Source organism: Diadema antillarum, unplaced genomic scaffold (genome assembly GCF_040938485.1).
Source record: "Diadema antillarum isolate AM-2024a unplaced genomic scaffold, OU_Dant_1.0 seq00000989_RagTag, whole genome shotgun sequence".
Taxonomy (NCBI): domain Eukaryota; kingdom Metazoa; phylum Echinodermata; class Echinoidea; order Diadematoida; family Diadematidae; genus Diadema; species Diadema antillarum.
The window spans coordinates 317,984-345,634 of NW_027271829.1; the positions used below are offsets into that span (position 1 = coordinate 317,984).

Sequence of the window (27,651 nt, forward strand, 5' to 3'; positions counted from 1 at the left end):
TTATTACAATGGGATATGTTCAATAGGCGGCGCGTGATTTTGAACAAATGTTGACCGATGATGCCCATAAATTCCGTAAGATTTTCTCCTTGTCTTCATATTATTTATTTTTTACCGTGTTATTTTTTGGTTGATCATAGATATGATTACCACTTTCACCTGCTAAAATACTAATCAGTAATATATGAAAGCAAATATTCATGAAATAATAACTGGCTTGCTCGTTTTTATGGTGCCTTATGCGCCACGTAAAAGGAAGTTGGAGTGCACCGAGTGTATTGTATTGTGTATGCCCAAGGCAAGGGAGCGAACTGACCGCAGTCATGTTGGTGCACTGCTCCGGTCGTACCCGGCAGTGACACAGCCCGTCGGTAGGTAACATACTGATCAGTGCAGTGTGGTGTGCAAGAAGACACCGAGGCCGAGGGTAATTCTCCCCACTGCTAATATAATGTGTATCATTTCAAAGTGTTGCTGTGGTCCAGCTTGTGGTTGTGCCATATAAGTCGGCATTCTTAATTCAATTCAATTTCAATTTATTTTCACAAACCATTTTCACATGTATAGGGCCTACTAGAAATAGTAGGACAGTACGTAGTAGGGTTGGGGGTACCACGTATCGTCACCCCAAGGATCTGTAGCTTGTTTATTCTAAAAATATAACACAAATCCGCTTAATTCTTACCTCAAATATGCCATAAATACTGCAGTTTTGAATGTCGTAACCGTCTCGTTGATTATGAATCTCCGTTTTAAAATAGCGCAATTTTAGTGCGTGCGTTCCGTTTTCTTCGCGCAGCATAGGTAATACACGTGTATTTCACAGGCCATAGGTAATACACGTGAATTTCACAGACATGCGTCGTTACTGAGCGGATGTGTAATTTTTAGCTTGGTTTGTTTGAGTTTGATTTTCGTTTCTTCGTTTTTATTGTCTTTATAGCTAATGACACTTAATCCCGCGCGTACCTTTTCGTTCTATACGCAAACAGCCATGATACGCAGGGTGCCGATGGGAAGGTGCCCTGCCGATAGGTGGTGCCCCAACCATACTATTTGGCAGGAATACAAACCCTGTCTGTGGGGACACGTAACAATACATGTTACATTGTTTTGAATGTATTACTTTAGATGTAATTAGAATTACAAAAATTGAACCAGGTTGATGTTTACATATTAGATTCATTGGAATGTTCTGGCAAGAGGTCTTCCCATGCCCCATCTAGTGTAGAATTGAATATCCAGGTTCTACTTTCTACACGAGATCTGTACATTATTCGAAGAAAACCCCTACAATACAAGCCTTGCCTAGTGACTGTAGTATTCTAACGTTGGGACCGTGCTTCTCAACCATCAGGCCAGGGCCCTGTTGCATAAAAGTTATGATCAAACGCAAGTCAAGAAAATCATACGCTACTTGATTTTCAACCAATCAGAATGGAGCATTTGGGACTTGCGTTTGATCTTCTTGACTTGCGTTTGATCGTAACTTTTGTGTAACGGGGCCCAGGGCACGTTCAGGCAGTGGGCCACTGCCACGAAGATCTCGCAGATTGGCTGCGGTGTCTTTCCAAATTCAAATAGAATTTTAAAAAAGGAATCATATTCAATGTAACTGGGCCTATAAAAACTTTGTAAATGTAAGAGCCTAAGCTAACGCGGTAAGTGGATCTCAGACTAAAAAAAAAAAAAAAAAATGGTGATAAGTTAATGTTCTGAATCATTTGGACAACCCAGATATAGATCTATAGATATCTAGGGTTGCCTACGTAGATAATCTAGATAGAGTTAGGGTTGGGGTGATGGAAAGCCTTACAAAAAAGGGGGGGGGGTGAATAGTATTAAAATCCTGAGGAGAGAGGGTACAAATATAACTCTTTCCTATCCATCTTCAGTGGCTCAGATGGCAGAAGTATGCCAGTACCTTTTCCTTCCCCATAAAGTGAAATACTATTAATGTACATGTGTATATACACATACCCACACCCACACACATACACACACACAAAGCTAGAAGTAACATATCCAATCCTGTATATTGCTTACATTTGTATTAAGCTAAGAAAGTTGAAAGAAGAATGTGGTCTGTGCTGGATTCCAGATCCCTTAGTATTTGGACTTGGGTTTGAGTTGATATCTCTAGTAATGTTTCACCTAAATATATCAAGCCCCATTTTTACTCAACCTCCATCAAAAGCGTTGCCTTTTTTCCCCCATAATTTTGGATTAGAATTTTTAAAAAAGAAAAGAAAAGAAACCACACTATTTCATGGGGTACAAAATAAAATCTTTCGGATTTTAATTGCATTTTTTTATTTTGTTTGTCCAACTAACATTTTCTGATGTTTGTAACATACACCAGGTACACTGCTGAAACAAGCAGGGATAAATAAGATGTTAAGACTGCTGTCTGAGTACAGATGTAGGAGCATTCTCATGTACCAATGCCATGAAAAGAGTCCAAGGTGCCCAATCCCCTGTCCAGATTTCTTGTTACATACTGAGGATTTGGACTCATTTTATTCTGCATCTATGCAGCATGCACATGCAGAGAATCCAACACTGATTTTGTATTTGCTGCTTGTAATATAAGATGTCATTGATCTGAAGTTTCTCTGGTGACTATGGTGATGCCTATATGCGGTTATTAACAGGTTTTCCCATTTGTTTGAAAAATATTGATGCTAAATTTTCACCCCTCTGAATGATGTCTTGCTTTCATTTAATATTGAGACCATTAAATGTTGAAAAGAAAATATCCAGTCCAGCTGAACTGCCACATACTTGGTTATTTCAGTGATAGATGACCATTTACTTATACACATAAATCTATCCTTGTAGAACCAGTTCACATAACACAGGTAATATACCCCTTTGTAAAGATCTTGATATTTCGAAGGTTCGAAGAAACAAAAGAAGGATGTTGTTTGTACCATGTTCAATTTAGTATGCAGCAACAAATATTGGTGCAATGCATGCACTCTTCACAACGGTACAAAGGTAAACATCACAACCTCCATGTACGAAAGAGAAACAAAGCAAACCCCCCCCAAAAAAAAAAAAAAAAAAAAAAAAAAATCAAAAATCAAAAATCAAAAATCAAAAATCTTGGCCAATTTGTGACTCATAAAACATAAAACAAAGCAATATCATTCAAAAGTCAGAAATGGCAACCAATACAATTTTATTGCATTTAATATGATAAACAGATTGATATATGATAATCCAATTGCCTCTTAAAAGTATGACTTTTCATCTTTTAAATGAAAAAAATGAAGGCAATGTGAACCAAAGAAAGCTGCAGGAAACTGTATCATCATATATATAGAAAGATGTACTACTAAATTCCTGCAACCCCTCCAAAAATGTTGAACTACAAGCCTACTTTTTATGGGCGTGAAATATGCCAGTGCTTTACAATTTTCTCATTGTTGATAAAGTAGCAACATTTCACTTGCCCATTCTTACAAGGGAAACATTTTTTTTCTCTCACTGGCCCAGGGCCAACAGGCTAGTGGTTGTGTCAAGATTTCATGAAAATCTGATTTTCCTCTCTAAATTCTGAGTTTTGATGATATTCCATCTGTTTTTTATGTCAGGAAGTTGGCATCTCTGAAAAGCTGTGATAATTGTATCAGCATAAGTAATGAGTGTTGTACCTGTGAGCATTGTGTCTTCAAGTGCACAATTCTCACTGTTTTAGTGCATGTGATATTCACACTATTGTATGTATGTTTTTAATTCAGGAAATACAGTCCTGTAGTAATTATTTCAATTCTTATAATAATATTTCAGTTTATCTCCCCTAAGATTCTAATGTAGTACATATCGTTACCTCCCCTTTGTCTTTCCAGGTATATTGTAATGCAAGTGGGTTTCTGTTTGTTGGCACTCTCGAATTGCAATGTAAATCTTCCTCAATATTATTCAATATTATTATTATTATTATTATTATTATTATTATTATTATTATTATTATTATTATTATTATTATTATTATCATTATTATTATTATTATTATTATTATTATTATTATTATTATTATTATTTATTATTATTATTATCATTACTATTATGATTATGATTATTATTATCATTATCATTATTACTCAAAATTTCATGTTAATTCTGGGAAGTTCTTAATTCTTGTTGGCATCAGCAGTGTCAATCATCACTCATGAGAGGAAGTCACTGTCCAGATAAACACAAAGAAATCACTTCCTCACAGTACAATATTGTCGCTACATACTCATGTACATGTACAAATGTATTTGCTCGCTTTGAAGCTTCAGTGCAGACTATGAATGCATGAAGTTACATCCTGGGTACATGTTTGTGTCATACGAATATTCTATACTCTGCCTTGCACTCCTGACTTCGTGTAATTTCACCTCCGAGCCTACATTGTAGATCACAACTTTCCTCTTGTCCATTGGGGAACAAATGATGTCAAAGGTCCAAATTTTACTGTATGTGCAATCGCTCAAGAAGTATTTTATACCATGCAATCAGACTCATACTTGGGATATGCACATGGTGTAACAAGCCATTTAACCCCTGGGCATTGCACAAGCTATGGCAAGAGCAAGGGTGATACGATTGTATACTGGTACCTGGTACAGCTATTGAGAGCAAATCCTGTAATTTCCCTTGATGATACAGTGTGTACATCAGTGCAGTGATGAGACAGTCTTTGATGTTATCATAGTTTAATGCATGTGGCTATGAACATGTTAATAGGCCATTGACACTCAGAATTTGGACAATATTTTTGTATTATATAATCAGGCAAGCAAGGATATTAAAAAAAAAAAAGATCACATTCTTCCATGTCATTTGTTGGGTGGCAAAATAGATCAATAGATATCTTGTGTATCATAGAAAGCATTTCACATTACAATTTAACATTTATATAGATGTACAGTACAGACATGTATATTGAAGTCTCACAGTGCGTGCTACAACTGTATGTAGCAACAGTATTACAGAACAAACTAGAGAAGCACTCTTAGAGCGCAGAACTCCGGCAAGCAGCTCATTTCCACCTCTGATCTTGTTCTTCCATTTACACGTGTAGATAGTTATTTCCACCCATATGTGTGCATGCTGAAAACCGGCTGATTTCCCAGTATGGAAGCCTTTTGTTATGTCATCAACTTCTAGCTGCATGGCACGCCTCGCCCGATGGCACGCCTCGCCCTAGTAGAAACTACACAAAGTACATGTGTAGAGCACGCACTTTAGTGCAAGTTGCAAACCTCAAAAAATGTGCAGCTTGAACTCTCAAGTTCATTAACCCTACCTGCCAAAATATCGAAAATCCTTCATGAAATCCATAAAATTTCCAGGATCACTACCCAAATTTAATCATCTGTTCCTTCTTTCTTGTGTCATTCTCAACCTTTCCTGTAAGTTCCATTCAAATCCGTTCACAACTTTTTTGAGTCATTTTGCACACAGACAAGCGAACCAAAGCGAACCAACTAATGCCAATGAAAACATGACCTCCTCTCTTTTTGGAGGAAATTAATGAACCCAATTTTGTGAAGGTTGTGATCTGAGGTCAAGGTGGAATATTTGAATCACCCAGTATACTCAGTAATCCAAATTAGATGCATTATTGCAAGATTTCTGTTTTCCATCATTTTGGAAAAGTGGCATTGCAGTGAGATGCATTGCATGTACATGTACATGTACATACCATAGAGATGGGACACTCTATAATTTTACACATGCAGTGTACTGCATTGTACAGTACATACAAATTAAGTTGTAGATACAGAAAACTGAGCTACTAGTATTGTTTCCCTATCACTTTAATGGCTGAGACTACATTTTATAGCACAGTACATTATCACATCGTAGTCTGAGATACTTGATAGCATAGTAAAGACACATTTAGAGCTACCAAGTCTCACGCACTCTGCGTGAGACTCAAGCATTTAGGGGCAATCTCACGATCTCACGCATGACACCCATTTTTCTCACGAATCGGGCCAAGTCTGCAACTTGGGCCTGTAATAATGAGTATAGCTCAAAAGATTGAATTGATAGTTGCAAATGAAGATATATTTCCCTTTTGTCTTTCAAAATAAGTAAAAAATAGTCACTTAATTAAGTATGCACCTGATCGCACCATTCAGAGCTAAAAATTGAAAAAGCTCCCTACCGTGGGATGCCACAGGGGGGAAAAACCCCTCCCACACCCTCGCTTGCGCGCACATCCGCATGCCGAGATGCCAAGTCATGAAAATCTCACTCATAAAATTTTTTTGAACTTGGCATCCCTGCACATTATGGTGGCATTCACATACAATATACTGGAAACTATCCAGTGCATTCACAGTTTGGTACATGCCTCTGGTGCAAAGTTTAGAAATGTAATTTGTGCTCTACTGTATGGTACATTTGTACTTTATGGTAATAACTGCATGACATTGTTTGCAGCCTGCTTTACTGATAAATGTATTTTGTGAATATCTTCATGTGATTTGAAAGTGGTAGCTGAGTAGTCATACAGTCCTTGCAGTGAAATATTTGGGTCTTAGTTGTCCTAAGCCAAGCTGTTGCAATTATTCATAGTCTGGTGTTTGGTATGTGTTGTGCATTGATTGTGCCTCATGCATTGATGACTGTAGTTCCAAGTTTCTTCATGGCAGATCTTTGGGTGCCTCCCTTGGGGGTGGAGGGAGGGGACTAAATTGGGGCCCAGTTTTCACATTTCCAACTTCTTCTTGAAAACTCCTTGGTGTCCCAGAACCCCCAAAGTAGAGAAGATTTAAAAATTGTTTTCTTTAAAACCAGAAATGCTCTGAGGAAATGAAATGTACATTAACAGAGTGTACTTTGGAGCTTGTTTGATGGATCCAGGGGTGACCCCCTTGCAGCTGGCACCAAAGTGGGGACCAGTTTTCACACTTGGTCTTCTTTTTGAATGCATGGTGAAATTTTTACAAACTTATCAGGTATCGCCAGTATGGTACAAGATGTGAATGAACGCCATGTCCCCTGGAGCCCCCCCCCCAAAAAAAAAAAAAAACACAACAACAACAAACAAACAAACAAACAAACAAAAAAACAGCTTCAAGTTCTTTTTGAGGGTATCAGTCTGCAAGAATGGTTGGAATGTGAACTGGCAATACTCCAAGGTTAGCACTATACTCACTGGATCTCCCCCTTTTTATGCCTCTGCCCAAAGGGTGCCGGAGGCATGTTTTCGGTTTGTTCATCCGTCTGTACATCCGTCCCCATTGGTTATGCGATAACTTGAATAATATTGAGTGGAAATTTACCAAACTTGGTCCAAGTATAAAATATAATTGGGCAATTACTTGATTAGATTTTGGGTGAAATCAGCCAGAGGTCAAAGGTCAAAGTCAACTCATCTGCACCGCAAAGTGGCACTTGAGGCGCTAGATTAGTATGTTTTCAGGTTGTCTGTCCATCCATCTGTCCGTAATTGATTTTGTGGATGATGTACAACTGTACATGTGATTTATGAACTGCTAGAGGAATCCAAATGAAACTTGCGTACATGTTTGTACAGAGTACATGTACATGTATGAGCGGATGAAGTTGTGTCTAATGACTTTTGGGCACACACACTCAAGGTCAATGATCAAGGTCCAATGCTAAATTTTGTTATTTCCCACATCTGCAGTGCCTAAACATATTTTTCATGAAACGTACTGTATCCATGTATTGCCAGATCAAGATTCTTTGGGGAAAGTTTAGGGTAATAGGGTCAAAGGTCAAGGTCAAATGGTAAAATTTCAGCATTTCCTCTTATGCATAGCAATATCTCTACAGTGCTTCAATGCAATTTCATGAAACTTAGTGTGTAAATTATTACCAGATTGGGATTCTCTAGGGAAAGCTCTTGGTCATAAAGTCAAACTTGACAGGTCAAAGGTCAAGTTAAAATGCTAAATTTCACTATATTCCTCAATATCTTGGAAATGGCTAAAGGTACCTTCATAACACTTGGTGCTTATACATGTACAGTTGTACATTGCACATGTATTTACCTGACATTCCTGACATTGATTCTCCTTGAACGTTTGGATGAGAGGTCAATGATCAAGGGTCAAAAGTCAGACTGAAATAATAAATTACATTGTTTGATGCTGAAATTTTACTAGTTTCCCCATGCTGTGGAAATGATTGTTTGTATACAATAAGCAGCGTAATTGTATCCCCCGAACAGAGTTCGGAGGATACTATGGATTTGGCCTCGTCGCGCCGCGTCCGCATCGGCGTCCGCGTCCGCCGCCGCCACCGCCGCAGAGATTTCCTTGTGAGCGCTCTACCAGCTGCATTTCTTTTCCGATCATCTTCAAAGTTGGCATGAAGGTGTATTATGGTTAGACGAAGACGCCTATTGTTTTTGGTGATGGCGCCCTCGCTTGTTCCGTCTTTATACATGAAAAGGTAAATCCAATAGCGTCTGCTTGTGAGCGCTCTACTGGCTTCAGTTCTCCTTCGATCATCTTCAAACTTGGCATGAAGGTGTATTATGGTTAAACAAAGACGCCTATTGTTTTTGGTGATGGCGCCCTCGCTTGTTCCGTCTTTATACGTGAAAAGGTAAATCCAATAGGGTCTGCTTGTGAGCGCTCTACTGGCTGCAGTTCTTCTTCGATCATCTTCATACTTGGCATGAAGGTGTATTGTGGTTAGACGAAGACGCATATTGTTTTTGGTGATGGCGCCGTCGCTTGTTCCGTCTTTATACATGAAAAGGTAAATCCAATAGGGTCTGCTTGTGAGCGCTCTACTGGCTGCAGTTCTTCTTCGATCATTTTCAAATTTTGACATGAAGGTGTCAGGGTGGTCCACAAGGGGTTTTAGCATGTCGCTGCAACATGCTAAAATTCTTGTGCAACATCCTAAAAAGCCAGCAACATGCTATGCAACATCCTTAAGAATTTGCAACAAGCTCAAAGCAAAAGTATTAAAAAATGTGCAAAACATACATGTGCATAACATAAGAAACATCAAACTACCAGGTACTTTAGATATTTGTGTGCAAAACATGAGAGAGAACATTAAATGTAAGCAGCACAAAGAGAGATAAGCAGCAAAATATTGCGTACTACGTACTCATCGTGTGCGCTCCGCACATATTCAATTTCTGCAATATTCTCAGATTCTGAGCTTGCAACATGCTAAAATTTCAAGTTGTGGACCACCCTGGGTGTATTATGGTAAGATGAAGAGGACTATTGTTTTTGGTGATGGCGCCCTTGCTTGTTCCGTCTTTATACATGAAAAGGTAAATTCAATAGGGTCTGCTTGTGAGCGCTCTACTGGCTGCAGTTCTTCTTCGATCATCTTCAAACTTGGCATGAAGGTGTATTATGATAAGACGAAGAGGCCTATTGTTTTTGGTGATGGCGCCCTCGCTTGTTCCGTCTTTATACATGAAAAGGTAAATTCAATAGGGTCTGCTTGTGAGCGCTCTACTGGCTGCAGTTCTTCGATCATCTTCAAAGTTGGCATGAAGGTGTATTATGATAAGTCAAAGATGCCTATGGTTTTTGGTGATGGCGCCCTCGCTTGTTCCGTCTTTATACATGAAAAGGTAAATCCAATAGGGTGTGCTTGTGGGCGCTCTACTGGCTGCAGTTCTTCTTCGATCATCTTCAAATTTGGCATGAAGGTGTATTATGATAAGACAAAGATGCCTATGGTTTTTGGTGATGGCGCCCTCGCTTGTTCCATCTTTATACATGAAAAGGTAAATCCACTAGGGTATGCTTCTTGATGCTGTGGGTTCGGGGGATACATGTGCTCGGCTGCGCGACCCGCCGAGCACGAAATTTCTAGTTAAATTTGGTAACGGTGTATTTAACAATTTTGTGCGTGCATTACCGCACAAACAGTGATGATGTATGGAAAATTTCTTAGCCATTCACGTGGGATCAGAGGTCTAGTGAACATGCTGAAATTTTACCTGTTTTCCAGTGGCTCAAAGTGTTGTAATGAAAATTGATGTATGATTACCAGACAGTGATTATTTGCCAATCGTGTGAAATTGTTGTCTCACATGATTGGCAATATATTGTACTGTACACCTATTAGGAGAAGATTGCAATATGTTGGAGGCATACAAGTAGCCATAGCAACATACATGCTTCTTGTTCATGTCCAAGATATAAAATGAAATATTCATATGGAATGGAATGTACTTGTAAGAATTGTGCAAGTGACAGTGATCGTTCTTTTCAAAGAAATTCGATCGGCTAATCTAATTGAAATGAATCATGGCTTATTTTATCTCCTTCTGTGGCAAACAGAAAAGCGACCAAGAAAACTAGAAAAGCACTCAGACAGCGCAGACATCCACTGAGCCAGCAATTCATTTCCGCCCATATACACGCATGCAATTTCCCAATATAGAAGCCTTTTGTTTTAATTGTATGCAGCGCCTTGCCTGAGCAGAGCACACGCTTTAGTAAGCGTACGTAAACTTCCAGTATACTCAGCTAGAACTTTCAAGTTCACTGACCTTACATATATGCCAAAATATTAAAAATGTATACAAATTTGCTGATCACTACCAAAGTTTAATCATCTGTTCCTTTTTGTCGAGCCCACCGAAGGTGAGGGGAGACTAAGGGATCACCTGCGGCGTGTCCGTCTGCCGTCCGTCCGTCCGTCATCTGTCCATAACGCTACAAAAACTTGAATAACTCCCTACTGAGGTCTTCCATTTCAATCAAACTTGGAGGGAAGAGTGGTTATACAAAGTTACACATTTTACCAAACATGAAGGTCATCTCAAGGTCAAAGGTCACAGACAGGGGTCAACGAACTCTTAGGGCCCAATGTTAAGTTTTTACAGCACGGTTTGATTATGGCTCATAACTTTTGATCCCTACGTCCGTTTGTGACCAAACTTGGTTGGTACACACACATGTAGATGTCCCTTGGGGAGCTTAAGTTCATCCCAAGGTCAAAGGTCACAGACAGGGGTCAACAATTTTTTAGGGCCCAATGTTAAGTTTTTACGGCGCGTTTTGATTATGGCTCAAAACTTTTGATCCCTATGTCCATTTGTGACAAAACTTGGATGGTAGATGTCCCTTGGGGAGTTGAAGGTCACCACAAGGTCTAAGGTCATAGGCAGGGTCAATGAATTTCCGGGAGTTAGAAAAACATTAATTTCTACCCGAATGGGCGAGACACATTTTGGCACTTGCCTTGTTTCATTATTGACTTTTCCTGCAAATTTCATTCGAATCCGTTCAGAACTTTTTTGAGTTATTTTGCAAACAGACCAACCAATGCCGATAATCGCTTAACCTCCTTCCTTGGCGGCGGTAAAAATCATAATTTATTAAGCTCCTAATGAGATATTACATGCGTACAATATTCCATTATAGATTCCTACGAATACCCCACTTCACGTCACACACATTACAAGGGTCTGATGCCATTGAGAATACAGAATCTTGTGCTCTGCATTCATATTTAACCTGTCTTTCACTCCTTGCGGCATTTATTTACTTATACCCCTACATGTACAATAGTGTCTTTTTATTCAACAGGACTTACTATATGTACGCCATATATTTCGGGAGTCTAAATTTTTGCTAATCTCGACTTCCCAATAATTTTGCGAGTGGTTAAATTTGCGATCGTGGAGTCATGTACTGAACGGAAAAATGTATACACGTACGTCACATTCATATCGGTATTAGAGTCAATATTTTCGTGTGTTTTTAATTTCGCGAATAGCAGCTGACTCGCGAAATTTGTGGTGGCCATATTAATTTTGCATGGATGCATTTCCACTGTACTACATGTAGCTGTGAAAATGGTCAATGCTTAGTAGAATAACAGTAAACTGGGCCAGGGATGAATACAGATGAAGATTAATGACATAAAACGTGTTGTCATTTCCATCTTACATTCTACAGGTAACTATATGAGATAGTTGTGGTGAAGAATGACCAGATGACATCCGTCAAGTCCGCACCAGTCCCAGTCTACTTCGTTTTTCCGTAACGCGTTCAGCATGTCATCAGCGGATGAGAACATGACGGGAGAGACGAACGGTGGCACCGAAGCACCCGAGAATATCATCATAAAGACAGAGGATGAGGGTCCTAATAAGGCAGCGGTGGAGAACAGCTCTACAGTCACAGTGAATGCAACGGCAGCAGTGCCAATATCACAGCCAACACCAGTCCAAGTTTTGACGCCCCAGATGTTAGCAAATCTGTCTGGCCAGCGCATGATCATTCAGAGCGATGGTGACCAGAAGGCCCTTTTGCAGGCAGTTAAGCGAGCTCTTCCTGCTTCTGCCTCCTCAGGATCGGAACAAAATATAACCAAAGTGGTTATCACACGGACACCTGGGACCAAAGCGCCCTCAGCATCTGCTGCTACTGCGTCGGGACCAAGTACGGGGACAAAGATCCAAATTTTGCAAACTGCAGATGGAAAACAAATAATTCCCAGTGGGTCACCCATCAAGGTCATAACTGTGTCACAAGGGAGCTCCATTCCAAAGAACATTGTTTTGTCTTCGTCACCAGGTAAACAAACTGGCACCCTCGCTAATAAGATCGCACTACCTCCTGCCAAAAGCCCTGGCAAGACAATCACGCTGGCGAGTCCGACGACGCCAAAGAAGATTGCGCCGGCGTCTGCTCCAGTGGGGCAGACCATTCTTGTGAAAGGTACTACCGGTAATCCAGGGACAATCACCTTAAGTTCTGGAGCCGTGGCCAAGGTTGTCAATGTAATAAGTACAGCAGGTGCCTCTTCTGTAAGTACAATAAAGTTCTCATTACTTTCATCACTGATTATTCTTATCCTAAAGGCATCCTTACGCATAAGATTACCAACCAGTGGTTTTCTTGTGATGCTTCTGGCTTTTGTGCACAATGTTTGGAGCATGAAGTTACAAGATGTCATCATTTTTTCTGGTTGTAGTAAATGTTGCATTGGTAGTGCCCCATAGTAGCCGTGGAAAAAAAGTGTGAATTAATACTTTTAAATATAGGATTTCGTTGTTGTTGTCGTTGTTGTTGTTGTATGTTTGACGAGGATAATTAAAAGATGTCCTGTGTAGAAAAGCATGATATCATGCAACCATAAAATCAATAACCTCCCTCCCCCCCCCCAAAAAAAAAAAAAATACCATAAGAAAACTTTTACACATTTTTAACTGGGAATGCTGTCCTTTTCAGGTACCTGGCATTGCCGCAGCATCACCGGTACCAGTTCAAATCCACCCTAGTGGTCAAGCACAGCAGCAGCTGGCTCCTGGTGTGACAGCAATTAGGCCAGCGGGAAACTTGACCACTCCAGCCAATGTCCAAGCAGTCAACATGTCAGGGACAAAGTTCCCATATGTCAGACTTGTGACAGTGTCTACAAATGCTACCACCACAACTACACAAGGTACAAGTTCATTCCTTGAGTAGATGACATGAGCAGTTTATGGGTACCAACTTGTACTTTTAATCAAGACAGCAATAAGTGTGTACAATTGACTCTAAGTACAAAGTAATCTACATATGTACTCATTATTCTGTTGTTTATCTTAGACATGAACATGGATAGTGCAATGACATTATCCATATGAAAAAGGTGCTTCACATTGATGGAAATCTGAATTAAAAGTATACTTTTTCTTGGCTCTTTTCAGTGAACAGCTGTTTAAATCTAAAAGGATATTATAAAGTTATAGCTACAGTGAAGTAAATACTTGAAGTAAATAATACAAGTTTGAGGATCTTATGTTTAATATGTTATTGCCATCTAAGATTCTGTGATTATATTATCATGGTTTTGGGTAGGTTGTCAGTACTTGTAGCATTTTGTCCTTCCTGTTCCACTTGTTGTCATGTCTACATTGCTTCATATTCGTTTCATTTGAATTAGTGTGTTATCTAGGAAACATCTTTTTTCAATGTCATTTTTGGAATTAGGAATCAAATTTATTACACTGTATGTGTATTGTTTTACTGTCAACAATTTATATGCTAAATCTTCTGTGTTTATTGTTGTTTGCATTTTACTTTAACACAAAGCGAAATCAATGATACAACTGGCCAATGCTAAGCCAATAGCTCCAGCCCCTGCTGTCACAACGGTATCATCAGCCGGCAGCTCTTCACAGAGAACAGTCAACGTCCCTATTGCACCTGCCCAGGTATGGCTGTCTATTCCTTTCCTGTGGTGAAGCTTCTACCGCCGTCAAACACTTGTGATTATTGCATTAAAAAAATAGCCAACAACAGACATCAAGAGGGTCACATTAAATCCACTGTCAATATCGTAAAGACAGAATTCCTTTAGTTGAAAACAAGGGAGAATTAATCTGTCACAGATCAGACATACATTTGTACTTTGTAATGGCATTTATGATCATTTCAATACTAAATGTGTACTACAAGTGTAGGCTAAGATGCGGCCTCAGGTGGCGGCCTCGGGTGCCATCTTACAGGATGGACAAAGGGTTTGGATAAAGAGGGGTTTTATGTGCGTGTGTGTGTGTGTGTGTGTGTATGTTTTCTATGTAGTCATCTCTATACTCTCACTCTAGAGTTCATCTAATGTGAACATTATTGATGTTCGTATTTTTGTGTGTTTCTTTTTTAAAGTGATCATGACCAATGTTTTTATTTTTTTTCTTTCCATACCCCAGGGTTCAGCCAAAAGCACAGCACCAGCTCAGTCTGGTAACCAGCCGAGATTCATCATGCCTGCCAATGCTCAAGTGAAGATCATCAATCCGGGGAAGCTCCTGCAAGGCACCACTCTCATGTCAGCAGGTGGCAATCTACTCCAGGGCTACGCTGTAATACCCACACAATATCTCGCCCAGGTGAGTAGTTAGGAATTGATGTTGCTTCTAATCCAGCATCACAGAGAGTCTTCGAGGTATGATGTTTATGGGATTTCTATACCTCCTTCTAGTGATGTTGCCATGAGATGTTGTAAAACCTAGTAGAGTTTGGGCGCTTTGTGTGATGTTTTGTTCTGGTGTGTTTTATCTATACTAGTTGTATTTTATTTTGTTTTATTTTTTCTTTCCAAATACGAACCTGTCTTTCTGTGCATACATGTATAATGTATAGTCTGAATGAAGATTTGACTGGACAGCATAGTGAAACCAATGTCTACTCTCAGCCGTTATCTGCCAGCAATGTACATGTGTATGTTGTTTTATTTACGTTATGACTTGTGTTTTTTTTTATCGTAACCCAGCAACAAGTTGGCAATCAATCCTCCCAGGCAGTCATCCCTGCTGCGTCCTCCAAGTCAAGTGGAGCACCTAACCAGCCCCCAGCCCCACCACCGCCAGCTAAGCACACCACAAGCAATGGGTGAGTTTCCTTATCACAATATATTCCCTCTCTGGGCATCACTGTGTATACATGTACATTGTACATCGTAGCTTTTGCTCATTCGGATTATATTGTTTCTTATGCATGAATGTGTGTGGTGTTCATTTTTTGCGGGGGAAATTATGTTTCTGTGTTATCTATAGAATTTCGTGTAATGACGGACGTTACAGATGTTGTGTATTACATATCGTTTGGCCATTTGTCTGAATGTGTTTGTTTTGTTCCCATTAAGATGCGTCTGAATTTCAATCAATTCGATAAAAGGATGTAAGGTTATTTCACAAGGAGATATTTATGCTTGGCCCAAGAACAATTGTATTCTACATGAGTGGATTATACTTTTGACAAAAATCCCTCAAGGTCAAAGGTCAAGGGTCACTAACTTTGCTCACAAATTTCATAAGTTCAGCAATAACTTAATCCAGGAATATCCAGTGATCATATGATTTAGTAGAACAAGTAGGAGTGAATAGACAAGTGTATTCGTGAAATAATGTTGGTAAAAAGTCAAGGTCAAAATGATGGTACTTTTTTTTTTGGGGGGGGGGGATGGGTATTCTCAGTTATTACTTTGTAAAAAAATACTCCGTTATGTGGTAAGAAATGTCCAGCAATGAGGTATGGTGGTAGGCAGGGTAGAAATAAACAGACAATCATTTGTGTGAACATGAGAATGGTGATTATAGGTCAGCAGCCAAGGTCAAAGGTCACAGCACTTTCATTATGAATGTAATTATCTTTTTTTTAGCTGTAACTTCACCCAAGTATTTTTAAAAAGGGAGTGTTTGGCTATCATTTGAGCACTTTTAAACACAACAGACATCACAAGGTCAATTTCACAACTATTCCGTCATTAATGTCTCTATGTTACATATACAGGATGTATGTTCAGTGGTTTTCACTGTGTGAGTGAATGTCTTCTAAACCAAAAGACAGATTGTGCCACTTCTTGAACAGTAAATTATATGAGTTCTGATTTCTAATCCAACCAAAACATGACTCTTCCACCACAAGCAGCCAAGACTGCATCTTGTATTTTGAGTATTACACGCTTTTACACTCTAGGAGATGCCAATAAATGTAACTATTCTTGTGTGTCAGTAATAATCACTTAGACCTTTACAATACTGCTGTGAAAACTTGACAACAGGCCACTTTTTTTTATCATTGTCTTTTCGTTATTACATTTTGGTTGGTTGTAATTCTCCACAGGCTTCTTGCAACTGATGCATCAGGAAACCGGCCCCGGAAACCATGCAACTGCACAAAGTCAGCTTGTCTCAAATTGTAAGTTTCATGTCTCAACAAATCTCTTTATTATCATACATTTATTGACATGCTATGACCAAAATCACGCTGAGAATAATCCCACAAAAGAACCAATAAACTGATGTTCAGGCGGTTTATTTAATAGTAATATTTTAAATACAGACAGTGATCAATAAAACAGTTATATATCAGTACAATGATAATGTAATCACTTACATGCATTACAGTGAAGTGTTATCTCCACAAATATTACAGGTCAGTAGGTAACACAGGACTGACTGTAACAAGTCGCTTCAGACTCAGAAGTGACATAACTCTCAAAGCAGAGGTGTTGGGTACTCTGCCTACTTTAGAATTTCTGTGGCTTTAAATATGTAGGTACCTTCACATTTTCTTGAAGGTTCAGTAATTCTCTCCAACCTGGGGCTACGTACTTGTGATTTCAAGAGCCTTCTAGAAACCCTAGTTGACTCACTGTCTAGTTATGTGCATAATATTGTACCTAAAAATAACTACCAATCACATTGGGCTACAAGGACAGTGTATGTATCGCATCACTTAGCCAAATATGTAAAGCACTTCCTAGAACATTCTAGATTGGGTGAGCTCTCTCCCCTCACACGTGTGTACTGTAGCTATACCAAAATAGAAACTTCTCCACTAATCTGGTCAACCTGTGTACATAGCACTCATTTAAGCAACCATACAATACATCTTATATCTACCAAAACATACATTCATGACAGTCACCTGTGTGATAACTATATGATATTAATGAATTCGATTGATTAATTTCAACGAATCATATTGCAGAACGTATTCCACTCACCTTGATCAATATTGAATATATTCAGTGTGGGTATAATTCAGTCAACAGAGTTCACATGTGATTTTTTATTTCATCTTTCTCTGATGCGTCTCTGTAGTAATATGCCAAGATGGTGTTTTTCTGTTACTGCAGAACTGTTTTAAATTGTCATGCTACTCAATATTGTCATATCTTTTAGTTTTATTCCTGCAGACTGTTGTATCAGCTTGTCAGTTGGCATCTGTACAGATATCCAGGTTTTGAATTATGCATGAAAGTAATAGTCTTCCTTCTCTTTTCTTGTGAGACAAGTACAGAAGGAACAAATTAGCTAAGAAACCCCTTCAAAATACTTCAGTCTCCGACCAATTTACCCTAAATGAGAATGTTCTTGACCATACCTTGATGCTGCATAGGTGTAGATCAGATGTTTTGTAGTTTAATTCATAGACTTATTCTTATTCCTAGCTGACTATGATAATGACAAATCAGTAGTAGTGAGAGGAAAAACAGAGGTCCCAAATAGCAACAGGTTTGTTGATGCAGAATACTCTCTCACTCTGTGGTTTTGATATAGATCTAGATAGCTTGCAGAATCTATAAACTTTTTGAAAGTGTTGCTCTTGCAGTCCCTGGTGATATTTATGGCGTATGATGCTACTGGGGCAGCCAAGGCTTTGCATACTGTAACAGTGGAAATTTTTGTAATGTGGAAATTTTTGCGGCGTGGAAATTTTTGTGTACTCTCGCTACCAGAAACTAGTGCGAAAATAGAAACTAACAAATATTTTTGCTTGTGAAATTAACAATATCTAATGTTTTGAAGGCATGGAATTTAAAACAAATGGAAATCACTATACCGGCTGAGAGCGAAAAATTACTCATGCAAATATTACCAGTTTTGCAGTATGAACCTTAATTCAGCAAACAGCTCCATCTAATGCCACCAGCCATGCATATACCCAGATGAGCAAATCTGGCTTAATAATGATGTAGAATGTTGTGAGAGTGCTATCCCATTCTCATACTGTGCTACCAAAACACAGGTACTGTGACTGCTTTGCCAATGGCGAGTTCTGCCGCAACTGCAACTGCCACAACTGCCTGAACAATCTGGAACATGAAGAGGAGCGGACCAAGGCTGTCAAGGCCTGCCTGGATCGCAACCCGCTGGCCTTCCATCCCAAGATAGGCAAGGGCCAAAACGGGGAGAGCAACAGGCGGCACAACAAGGGCTGCAACTGCAAGCGCTCGGGCTGCCTCAAGAACTACTGTGAATGCTACGAGGTAAAGGAATGGAGAGGAGTAGATTGATTTCTCTGATTTTTTTTTTTCTGTATCAGTTTGAAGATCTGTTTCATTTCATCTGACAGTTTAGAATAAGAACAGGTGTGTATTTGGTGAAACTAGTCAGAAAATATTTTATAAACTTAGCGTAACGTTTTGTCATTACAAAAATGAGAGATGGTACATTGCATAATGTATGTGAATGAGGTTTGGACAAGAACACATTGACACTTTGTGTTTTTAACAAGCATTAATGATTATAATCCCATTTGCCCATTGTTTGTTAGTTCTTCATAGTAACCTTTTCCTCAGCAAGCAGTTGTGTTTTTATACCCCCACCCTCACATAGTGTGTATGAGGGTATATAGGAATCACTCTGAGGTCAGGTGGCCAGGCGATCGGGCGGTTGGGCAGTCGGTCCATTGCAAAATCTTGTGGATCGAACTACTCACTCTGTTTTTTTAGCAATTGACCCCAAATTTGGCATGTGTAACCACAATCAAAGGTAGATGTGCAAAACAACTTTTTCGTGCCGTTGTATTGCATAATGTGTTGCCATGGCAATGGCAAATTTTCATTAAAACTTGTGGATTGAACTATTCTCTCATTTTTTGAGCAAGTAACCTCAAATTTGGCATGTGTGACTGCTCTCACAGGTAGATGTGCAAGACATCTTTTTCCATTAGTATTGCAAAATGAGTTGCCATGGCAATGGCACATTTTTATAAAAATCTTACAAAATGTTATGGATGAAACTACTCTCAGTTTTTATAGCAATTCAGTTGAAATACAGCATATGGATTGACCTAACTCCCTGAGTATTTAAGTATTTGACTTGAATTGTGGCTCATGTAACCACTACAGTATGTAGATGAGTAGAACACATCTTCTGTCAATGTTGAACAATGTGTTGCCATGATAACAACATTTTTTCACTAGAGATCATACAAAAATATTGTGGATTCAGCAAACTCCCTCAGTCTTCAAGCATTTAACTTGAAATTTGGCACATGTGACTGCTATGATACGTAGACATGTGAACTTAATCTTTCGTCATTGTTGAACAATGCATTGCCATGGTAACAGCATAGTTTGAATGAAAATCACACAAAATATTGTGGATTCAGTTAACTCCCTCAGTCTTTGAGCATCTGGCACATGTGACAGCTATAGTACGCAGATGTGCAAACTTAATCTTTCATCATTTAACAATGCGTTGCCACAGTAACTGCATTTCTTCTCTAACAAGCATACAAAAATATTGTGGATTCAGCTCACCCACTCAGTCTTTAAGCATTTAGCTTGACGTTTGGCACATGTGGCCACTAGTACAAAGATGTGCAAACTTAATCATTCATCATTGCTGAACAATCATTGGATTGCCATGGTAACAGCATGGTTTGAATGAAAAATTATACAAAAATTTCGTGGATTCAGTTAACTCCCACAGTCCTGAGCATTTCACTTGAAATTTGGCACATGTGACCGCTATTGTACAAAGATGTGTAAACTTAATCGTCTATCATTGTTGAACGAAGGATTGCCATGGTAACAGCTAGGTTTGAATGAAAATCATACAAAGATATTGTGAATTCAGTTAACTCCCTCAGCCTTTGAGCATTTCGCTTGAAAGTTGGCACATGTGAACGCTATAGTACAAAGGTGTGCAAACTTCACCTTTCGTCATTGTTTAACAATGCATTATCAAGGTAACAGCATTTTTTTCTCTCACAAGCGTACAAAAATATTGAGGATTCAGCTTACTCTCTCAGCCTTTGAGCATTTGGCTTCAAATTTGGCACATGTTACACTATTACCTAGACGTGCAAAATGTATCTTATGTCATTGTTGAAGAATGTGTCGCTGTGGTACCAGCATATTTTTAATGAAAATCATACAGTAATATTATGAATTCAGCTAACTCCCTCAGCTTTTGAGCATTTGACTTGAAATTTGGCACATTTGATGGCTGTGATAAATAGTTGTGCAAACATCATATCAAACGTGTTGCCATGGTAACAGTATTTTTTACTGAAAATCAAAGAAATTGCCAGTTTATTTATTTGCACAGTTTTTGAGCACTTGACTTGAGGTATTACCATGGTAGTGTTGTTTTTTTTTTATGCCTCCGCCACGAAGTGGTGCCGGAGGCATTATGTTTTCAGGTTGTCCGTCTGTCCGTCCGTCCGTCCGTCCGTCCGTCCGTCCTTCCGTCCGTCCGTCCGTCCGTCCGTCCTTCCGTCCGTAATGAATTTTGTGGACAGTGTAACTAAAAAACCTTTTGAGGTATCCCACTGAAACTTGGCATGTATATGTATTAGGGGGTGAAGTTGTGCCTATCAACTTTTGGGTGCACATGCTCAAGGTCAAAGTTCAAAAGGTCAAGGTCAAATACGTAAAATTTCCTTATTTCCACCATATCTATGCAATGCCTGAAGATATTTTCTGGAAACTTAGTGTATACATGTATTACCCACTTAAAATTCTCTGGTGAAAGTTTGGGGTCATGAGGTCAAAGGTCAAAGGTCAAAAGGTCAAGTAAAAATATGAAAACTTCACTTTTTTCCCCGTATCTTGGAAATTGTTCAAGGTATCTTCATGGAACAGTATATATACATGTACTGACTTGCAGTGATTATCTAGAGAATTTAGGGTTCATGGGTCAAAGGTCAGGGGTCAAAGGTCAAGGGCAACACTTCAAAAGTTTACTATTTCCCTCATATTTATGCAATGCCAGCAGGATTATCATGTTTTTTTAACACTTGGTGTATGCATGTATAACCTGATAGAGATTCTCTGGAAGCTTTCTTTTTTCTTCTTCTTTTTTTTTGCCTCAAAGGTCAAAAGGTCAAAGATCAAGGGAAAGTGCTGAACTAACTTTTTCCTCCATATCTCAGAAGTGGCTCAAGTTATCTTGAAACTTACTACATATTTATGCATGTTGTGCCTGACAGTGATTATCCTATGAATTTTAGGGTCAAAGGGCAGATGAATATGGTAACAATGAACTTTTCAATACAGAAATTGCACTTTTTCTCCATACCTTGAAAATTACTCAATGCATAAACTTATGAATGGGTCAAAGTCAAGTTAAAGTCCTTAAATCCCAAAATACATGCTCTCCTATTCATCCAATTAAACCTAGGTCAAGGAAGGTGAACATTCAACACATTTGTGACAAACTTGTCATTTTAATATTTTGCCAATTTTGTGAAAATGTAATCACACATTGTGTACATGTACTATAGACCTATTAGGAGAATCATGCATTATGGCGGAGGCATACCAGTCGCCTTAGCGACATTTCTAGTTTTTCTTCAATAAAATGCATACAAAATAATTGCTGGTTGAGCTAACTCCCTCAGTTTTAGATGGGAGTATTAATCACATTGAGTGATAGTTCTAGTTGTTCCAGTTTTGCTAGCCTGCATTATAAAAGTATGATGTTGTCATATTCAGAACAATTATATAGATGCGTACATCTTTTTCTTCTGAGTTGGACCTGTGTTACGAATTCTATACTGAGGGCTTAATTTCAGACTTTGTAGCTTGCATAGGGTTGATGTAAGTAGATAAATCCAGATGTGAAGCTAACATGATGGTGTCATGATTGATTTCACTCAGGCAAAAATCCTGTGCTCGTCGATCTGCAAGTGTGTCGGCTGCAAGAACTTTGAAGAGAGCCCCGAGCGCAAGACCCTGATGCACCTGGCCGATGCAGCAGAGGTGAGGGTCCAGCAACAGACAGCCGCCCGCACAAAGCTCTCCTCACAGCTGCAGGATTACCCAACCAAGACCAAGGAGTTCAGTGATGCAGGGGAGAGGTGAGCACTGGTAGATTTGATTAGTGGTGATGTGGCATCTTTTTGTTTGTTTGTTTGTACCATCTCAGGATATCATCACATTCTACTGTCATAAAGTGCCAGTCAATACACAGTTTGATATTGTCGCACCTCATACAGTAGATATTGACCGCCCCCCCCCCAAAAAAAAAGAACAACAACCAAAAAAAAAAAAAAAAATACTGTAAACGCTGATATTTTGCGATGAGGAACTCAAGAACAGAATCTTGAATTTTGGCTGTGCAATTGCATTATGCTCATATATTTTCATCCATCCACAGAAAAGTTTTGCTGCGTGATCCATTTTAATTTACAGCCTGCACAGAATCTACGAGTACTGCACACACACATGTGCTCAAATGAATTCTACTAGGGCACATGCATGCACACACACACACACACACACACACTCACACACACACTCATGTACCATGGAGGCACCACTGACGAAGCCCATATTTAAACCAATTCAAAATGTGCAGAGAAAAATGTGAAAATATTTTTTGCGTGTTCTAGAATATTGCACTAGCCAGAAGTAGCATGAAATATGGGGCCTTAATTGTACATTTTCATCTTCTTGAGAATGCATGGTCAAATTTTCACCAAACTTGACAGGTATTGTTGCGTGGGTGATAGAATATGTATGGGCACAATTCCCCACCTGGGATAGGTAGGGGGGAACTGGAGCACAATGCCGGAAAGGGGGTTGGGGGGAGAGACAGACAAAACCCCAAAATTAAGGAATCTTTTCAAGTCTGCTTTTCTCAAATTGTAAGCAATAAGCTATGATAGTGCTATGTGTAATTGTCCCCGCCGAACGAGTTCGAGCAGGGGACTATGAAACGGGCTCCGTACGTGTGTGTGTCCGTGTGTCCGTCCGTCCGTGTGTCCGTCCGTGTGTGCGTCCGTGTGTGATCAAAATGTTCAAAATGCTACTCCTTCGCCATTTCTAACCCAATTTTGATTCTGTTTGCTTTATATGATAGCACTACATGGGAGCTTTGAAACTTCTGTACAGAATTTCAGTTGTGACCTTTGACCTTGACCTTTGACCTATATTGTACATTTTGCTTCAAAATGCTACTCCTTCGCCATTTCTAACCCGATTTTGATTCCATTTGCTTTATACGATGGCACTAGGTGAGGGTTTCAAACCTTCTACACAGAATTTTGACCTTTGACTTCTTTGACCTTTGACCTTGATTTTTGACCTATATTGTACATTGCCTACAAAATGCTACTCCTTCGCCATTTGTAACCCGATTTTGATTCCGTTTGCTTTATGTGATGGCACTAGGTGAGGGCTTCAAAACTTCTACACAGAATTTTGACCTTTGACTTCTTTGACCTTTGACCTTGATTTTTGACCTAGATTGTACATTTTGCTACAAAATGCTACTCCTTCGCCATTTGTAACCCGATTTCAATTCCGTTTGCTTTAAGTGATGGCACTAGGTGAGGGCTTCAAAACTTCTACACAGAATTTTGACCTTTGATTCCTTTGACCTTTGACCTTGATTTTTGACCTGTATTGTACATTTTGCTACCAAATGCTACTCCTTCGCCATTTCTAACCCGATTTTGATTCCGTTTGCTTTATGTGATGGCACTAGGTGAGGGCTTCAAAACTTCTACACAGAATTTTGACCTTTGACCTTGATTTTTTTACCTATATTGTACATTGGCTACAAAATGCTACTCCTTCGCCATTTCTAACCCGATTTCGATTCCGTTTGCTTTATGTGATGGCACTAGGTGAGGGCTTCAAAACTTCTACATAGAATTTTGACCTTTGACTTCTTTGACCGTTGACCTTCATCTTTTTACCTATATTGTACATTTTGCTACTAAATGCTACTTCCGGCGGGGACATATATTACGCACCGCGTAATTTCTACTTTTCCTTGTTTAGATTAGAGACTGCATGGAAGGTGAATTTGCAATACTCGGGTGTGCGCAAGACCCCCAGGTATTTTTTTAACTTGTGCAAATTTGTTAGAAATAACCAATTCCATCTGAAATTTCTCAAACATAGGAAAATGGAGAAAAAATCAAGAGTTACCAGTTGAATGAGGACAAGGCGATAATTTCTACGGCAAAAATATCACAGGACTTGATTGGTGATTGGTAGTTGACCTTTGCCCTCATAGGCATACAGTAAATCATTAGGAGTACTGATGGAGTGAGATTTTCTCCCTTCTTCTCCTCAGATTGCCTTTCTCCTTCATCACCAAGGAGGTTGCCGAGGCAACGCTGCAGTGTCTGATGGCCCAGGCCGATGAGAGCGAGAGGAGCAGTCACCCTTCAAATCTGGCCGAGTCCCTCATCCTGGAAGAATTCGGCCGATGCATCCTACAAGTGATCCACTCAGCAAGTAAAACTAAAGGTGGGCTATTATTACATGAAGAAGTTAGTCGGGATGGGTAATATTGCTTGATCAGAATCTGACATGTCCACATCCACTCAGCAAGTAAAACTGAAGGTAGGATATTATTACAGGAAGAAGTTAGTGGGGATGGGTGATATTGCTTGATCAGAGTTTACATGTCCACATCCAACACAGGAATTTAACCTCCGTGGTACATTTGAGAAAGATTCTGAGCATCATTCAAAGTGGATTGATTGTTGAGGTGTCTTTTCTTCAGGTGATCCAGTATGAAGGGATCACACCAGTCCCCAGTAATAGACTGAATGATTGTAGGAACATATATGGAGACTTTGTCACAAAAGTGCCAGTGTGACTCGTAGAATAATTACAGTGGAGGAGAAATAAAAAGACTCAACAAATTATTAACAAATTTAAACAAGTGTAGGGTAATAAGTGCAATGTTTACTTTCTTAACACTTTGTATTGAGAATTAGGTATACACTTGTATATGTGGAGACATCATTTGGCAGTATGCATAGTCTTGTCCTATTTTCACTATGTGTGTTTGGGAACTAATCCAAAAGTTTGGTTTACAAATTAGTTATATTGATCAGACTTGAAAGAAATAGTCATGCCAGTTTCTGCCACACATTGAAAATATCAGACATAAAGATCTTGCTTACCTAACAGAATTCAGGGAACAGTAAGATTGTTTGCTGTACACAGCAAGTAGGCCATGGTACATCTGATTTGTGCTTGCCTTGGTATCAGGCAGTGCAAGTGACTTTCCATATTAAAGCAAATCATAAACCAGTATACAAGAAAACATATGAAAGTATAGTGTTACACAATACCATGCAATGTGTCACATGATTTGCAAAATCTAGTAAAAAACTGTATATTACCAGTTGCACTGATTTCTTCTTATATTTGCTTGTCTTTGCAGGAATGAATCCAGAGTAAGTCCATGCATTTTAGCAAATGCAGCATCAGACAATTTTCTCAAAGAGATGGCAGCATGATTGGAAATGGAGGCAAATGATACAGAATTATTATCTGTAACTACCAGGAACCTCGTCAACATTACGAGGACAGGAGTACATATCACTGGACATGATTTCCTCAGTATCCCTGTGCCTGATTAGGATTAGAGTTCATGTACCCGCGTGCTGTTGACAAGTTCATGTAGGAAAATGTGTAAATGTGGAATATTTCTTGCAGCGGAAATACCGAGAGAAATTTGCACATTTTTTTACAAAGTTAACATCAAGACACTAATATGAAGCTCCTGTGCACTATGATAATTGTCTCTGCAATTTCAAATACAAGTCATGCCATACCCATTGGCTGAGCTCAAAGGAAAAACCAATCGAGGAGCCCTGACTACAAATTGAAGAAACTTAAATGCACTGAAATTTCTTTGTGTACAGTACTCTACGAGGAGGTCGTCTGTTATAGCACTGGTCTCGTACACACTAATGCTGGGTTCCCACTGCCGTGCGATCTGCTATGCACGTCACACTTGGCCATAGGTAGCTGATCGTGGAATTTTTGTTTATGTCTATCACAATTGTGCCACGATTGAAATCATGGTCTGAATTGTGGAGAAATTACGGTGATTGTATCAGATCTTATCAGATCTTGAGGTCAGTCTCAGCAGTTGCCTTGATCGAAGGCAATTTTTGAACTCTCCAATACAATCATTGCAATTGCTATGACTGACTTCAAGATCTGAAACCACGATTCAGACCACAATTTCAATTGTGATGCAAATTATGATATAGACTTAAACAAAACTCCATGATCGGCTACTAATGGTCAATTGTGGCATGCATAGCTTATTGCATGACAATGGGAAACCAGCATTAGGTAATATGTTGCTTGATCACTTGAGATAAACAGGGAAATGGTGAGATTGTACTCCTACGTATGTACATGATATGAAAATGGAAAGAATCTTTCCATGGGGCTTTGTATGTCACATTCTCATGATCTTCTAGCATGTGAAACATGTGATGAGAATAAGCTTCTCCAGTGAGTATATTTGAGGGCCCACACCTGAAGATGGGAATGAATTGTTTATATGGCTTGTTACAAGAACAAATCTGCTATTACAGTGTCTTTGTGCAGATGTAATGCAGAGCTGCCAAGGTCGTTCCTGTTTGTGCAGGAGGCTCTCAGATAATCTGAATGTTTATCTTGTCATGTCCAGCAAGAGCATGTTAAAGGGATGGTGTAGTTTTGGTTGTGATGGGGGATTCAGCTTTCAACTTTTTGCAAGATGATTAGGAAGCACTTATGAAATTTGAAAGAGCATACAATCCCAAGAGGAATTTGAAGGTCATTTGATGAAAAATTTATTTTGAAATGGATTAGATATTCAGAAACAAAGAGATCCTAACAAAAGCAGGGATGCCAAGTTCAAAAAAATTTTATGAGTGAGATTTTCATGACTCGGCATCTCGGCATGCGAATGTGCGCGCGAGCAAGGGTGTGGGAGAGGTTTTTCCCCCCTGTGGCCTCCCACGGTAGGGAGCTTTTTCAATTTTTAGCTCTTAATGGTGCGATCAGGTGCATACTTAAGTGACTATTTTTTACTTATTTTGAAAGACAAAAGGGAAATATACCTTCAATTGCAACTATCACTTTAATCTTTTGAGCTGTGCTCATTATTAGGGCATATAGGCCAATGTTCCAGACTTCGCCCGA

The 27,651-nt window shown here is 39.2% G+C and overlaps 1 protein-coding gene across 1 annotated transcript; it reads left to right on the plus strand.

The window, feature by feature from the left end:
* The first annotated feature begins 27 nt into the window (after window positions 1–27).
* LOC139742245 (protein lin-54 homolog) lies at window positions 28–27,553 on the plus strand. The gene is made up of 11 exons (XM_071652823.1): window positions 28–75; window positions 11,925–12,778; window positions 13,203–13,416; window positions 14,049–14,170; window positions 14,666–14,845; window positions 15,229–15,347; window positions 16,581–16,655; window positions 18,492–18,732; window positions 22,357–22,556; window positions 24,785–24,960; window positions 25,889–27,553. The coding sequence occupies exons 2-11, from the start codon at window positions 12,023–12,025 to the stop codon at window positions 25,903–25,905; spliced, it is 2,100 nt and encodes a 699-aa protein (XP_071508924.1). The 5' UTR covers window positions 28–75; window positions 11,925–12,022; the 3' UTR covers window positions 25,906–27,553.
* The last annotated feature ends 98 nt before the right edge of the window (window positions 27,554–27,651 follow it).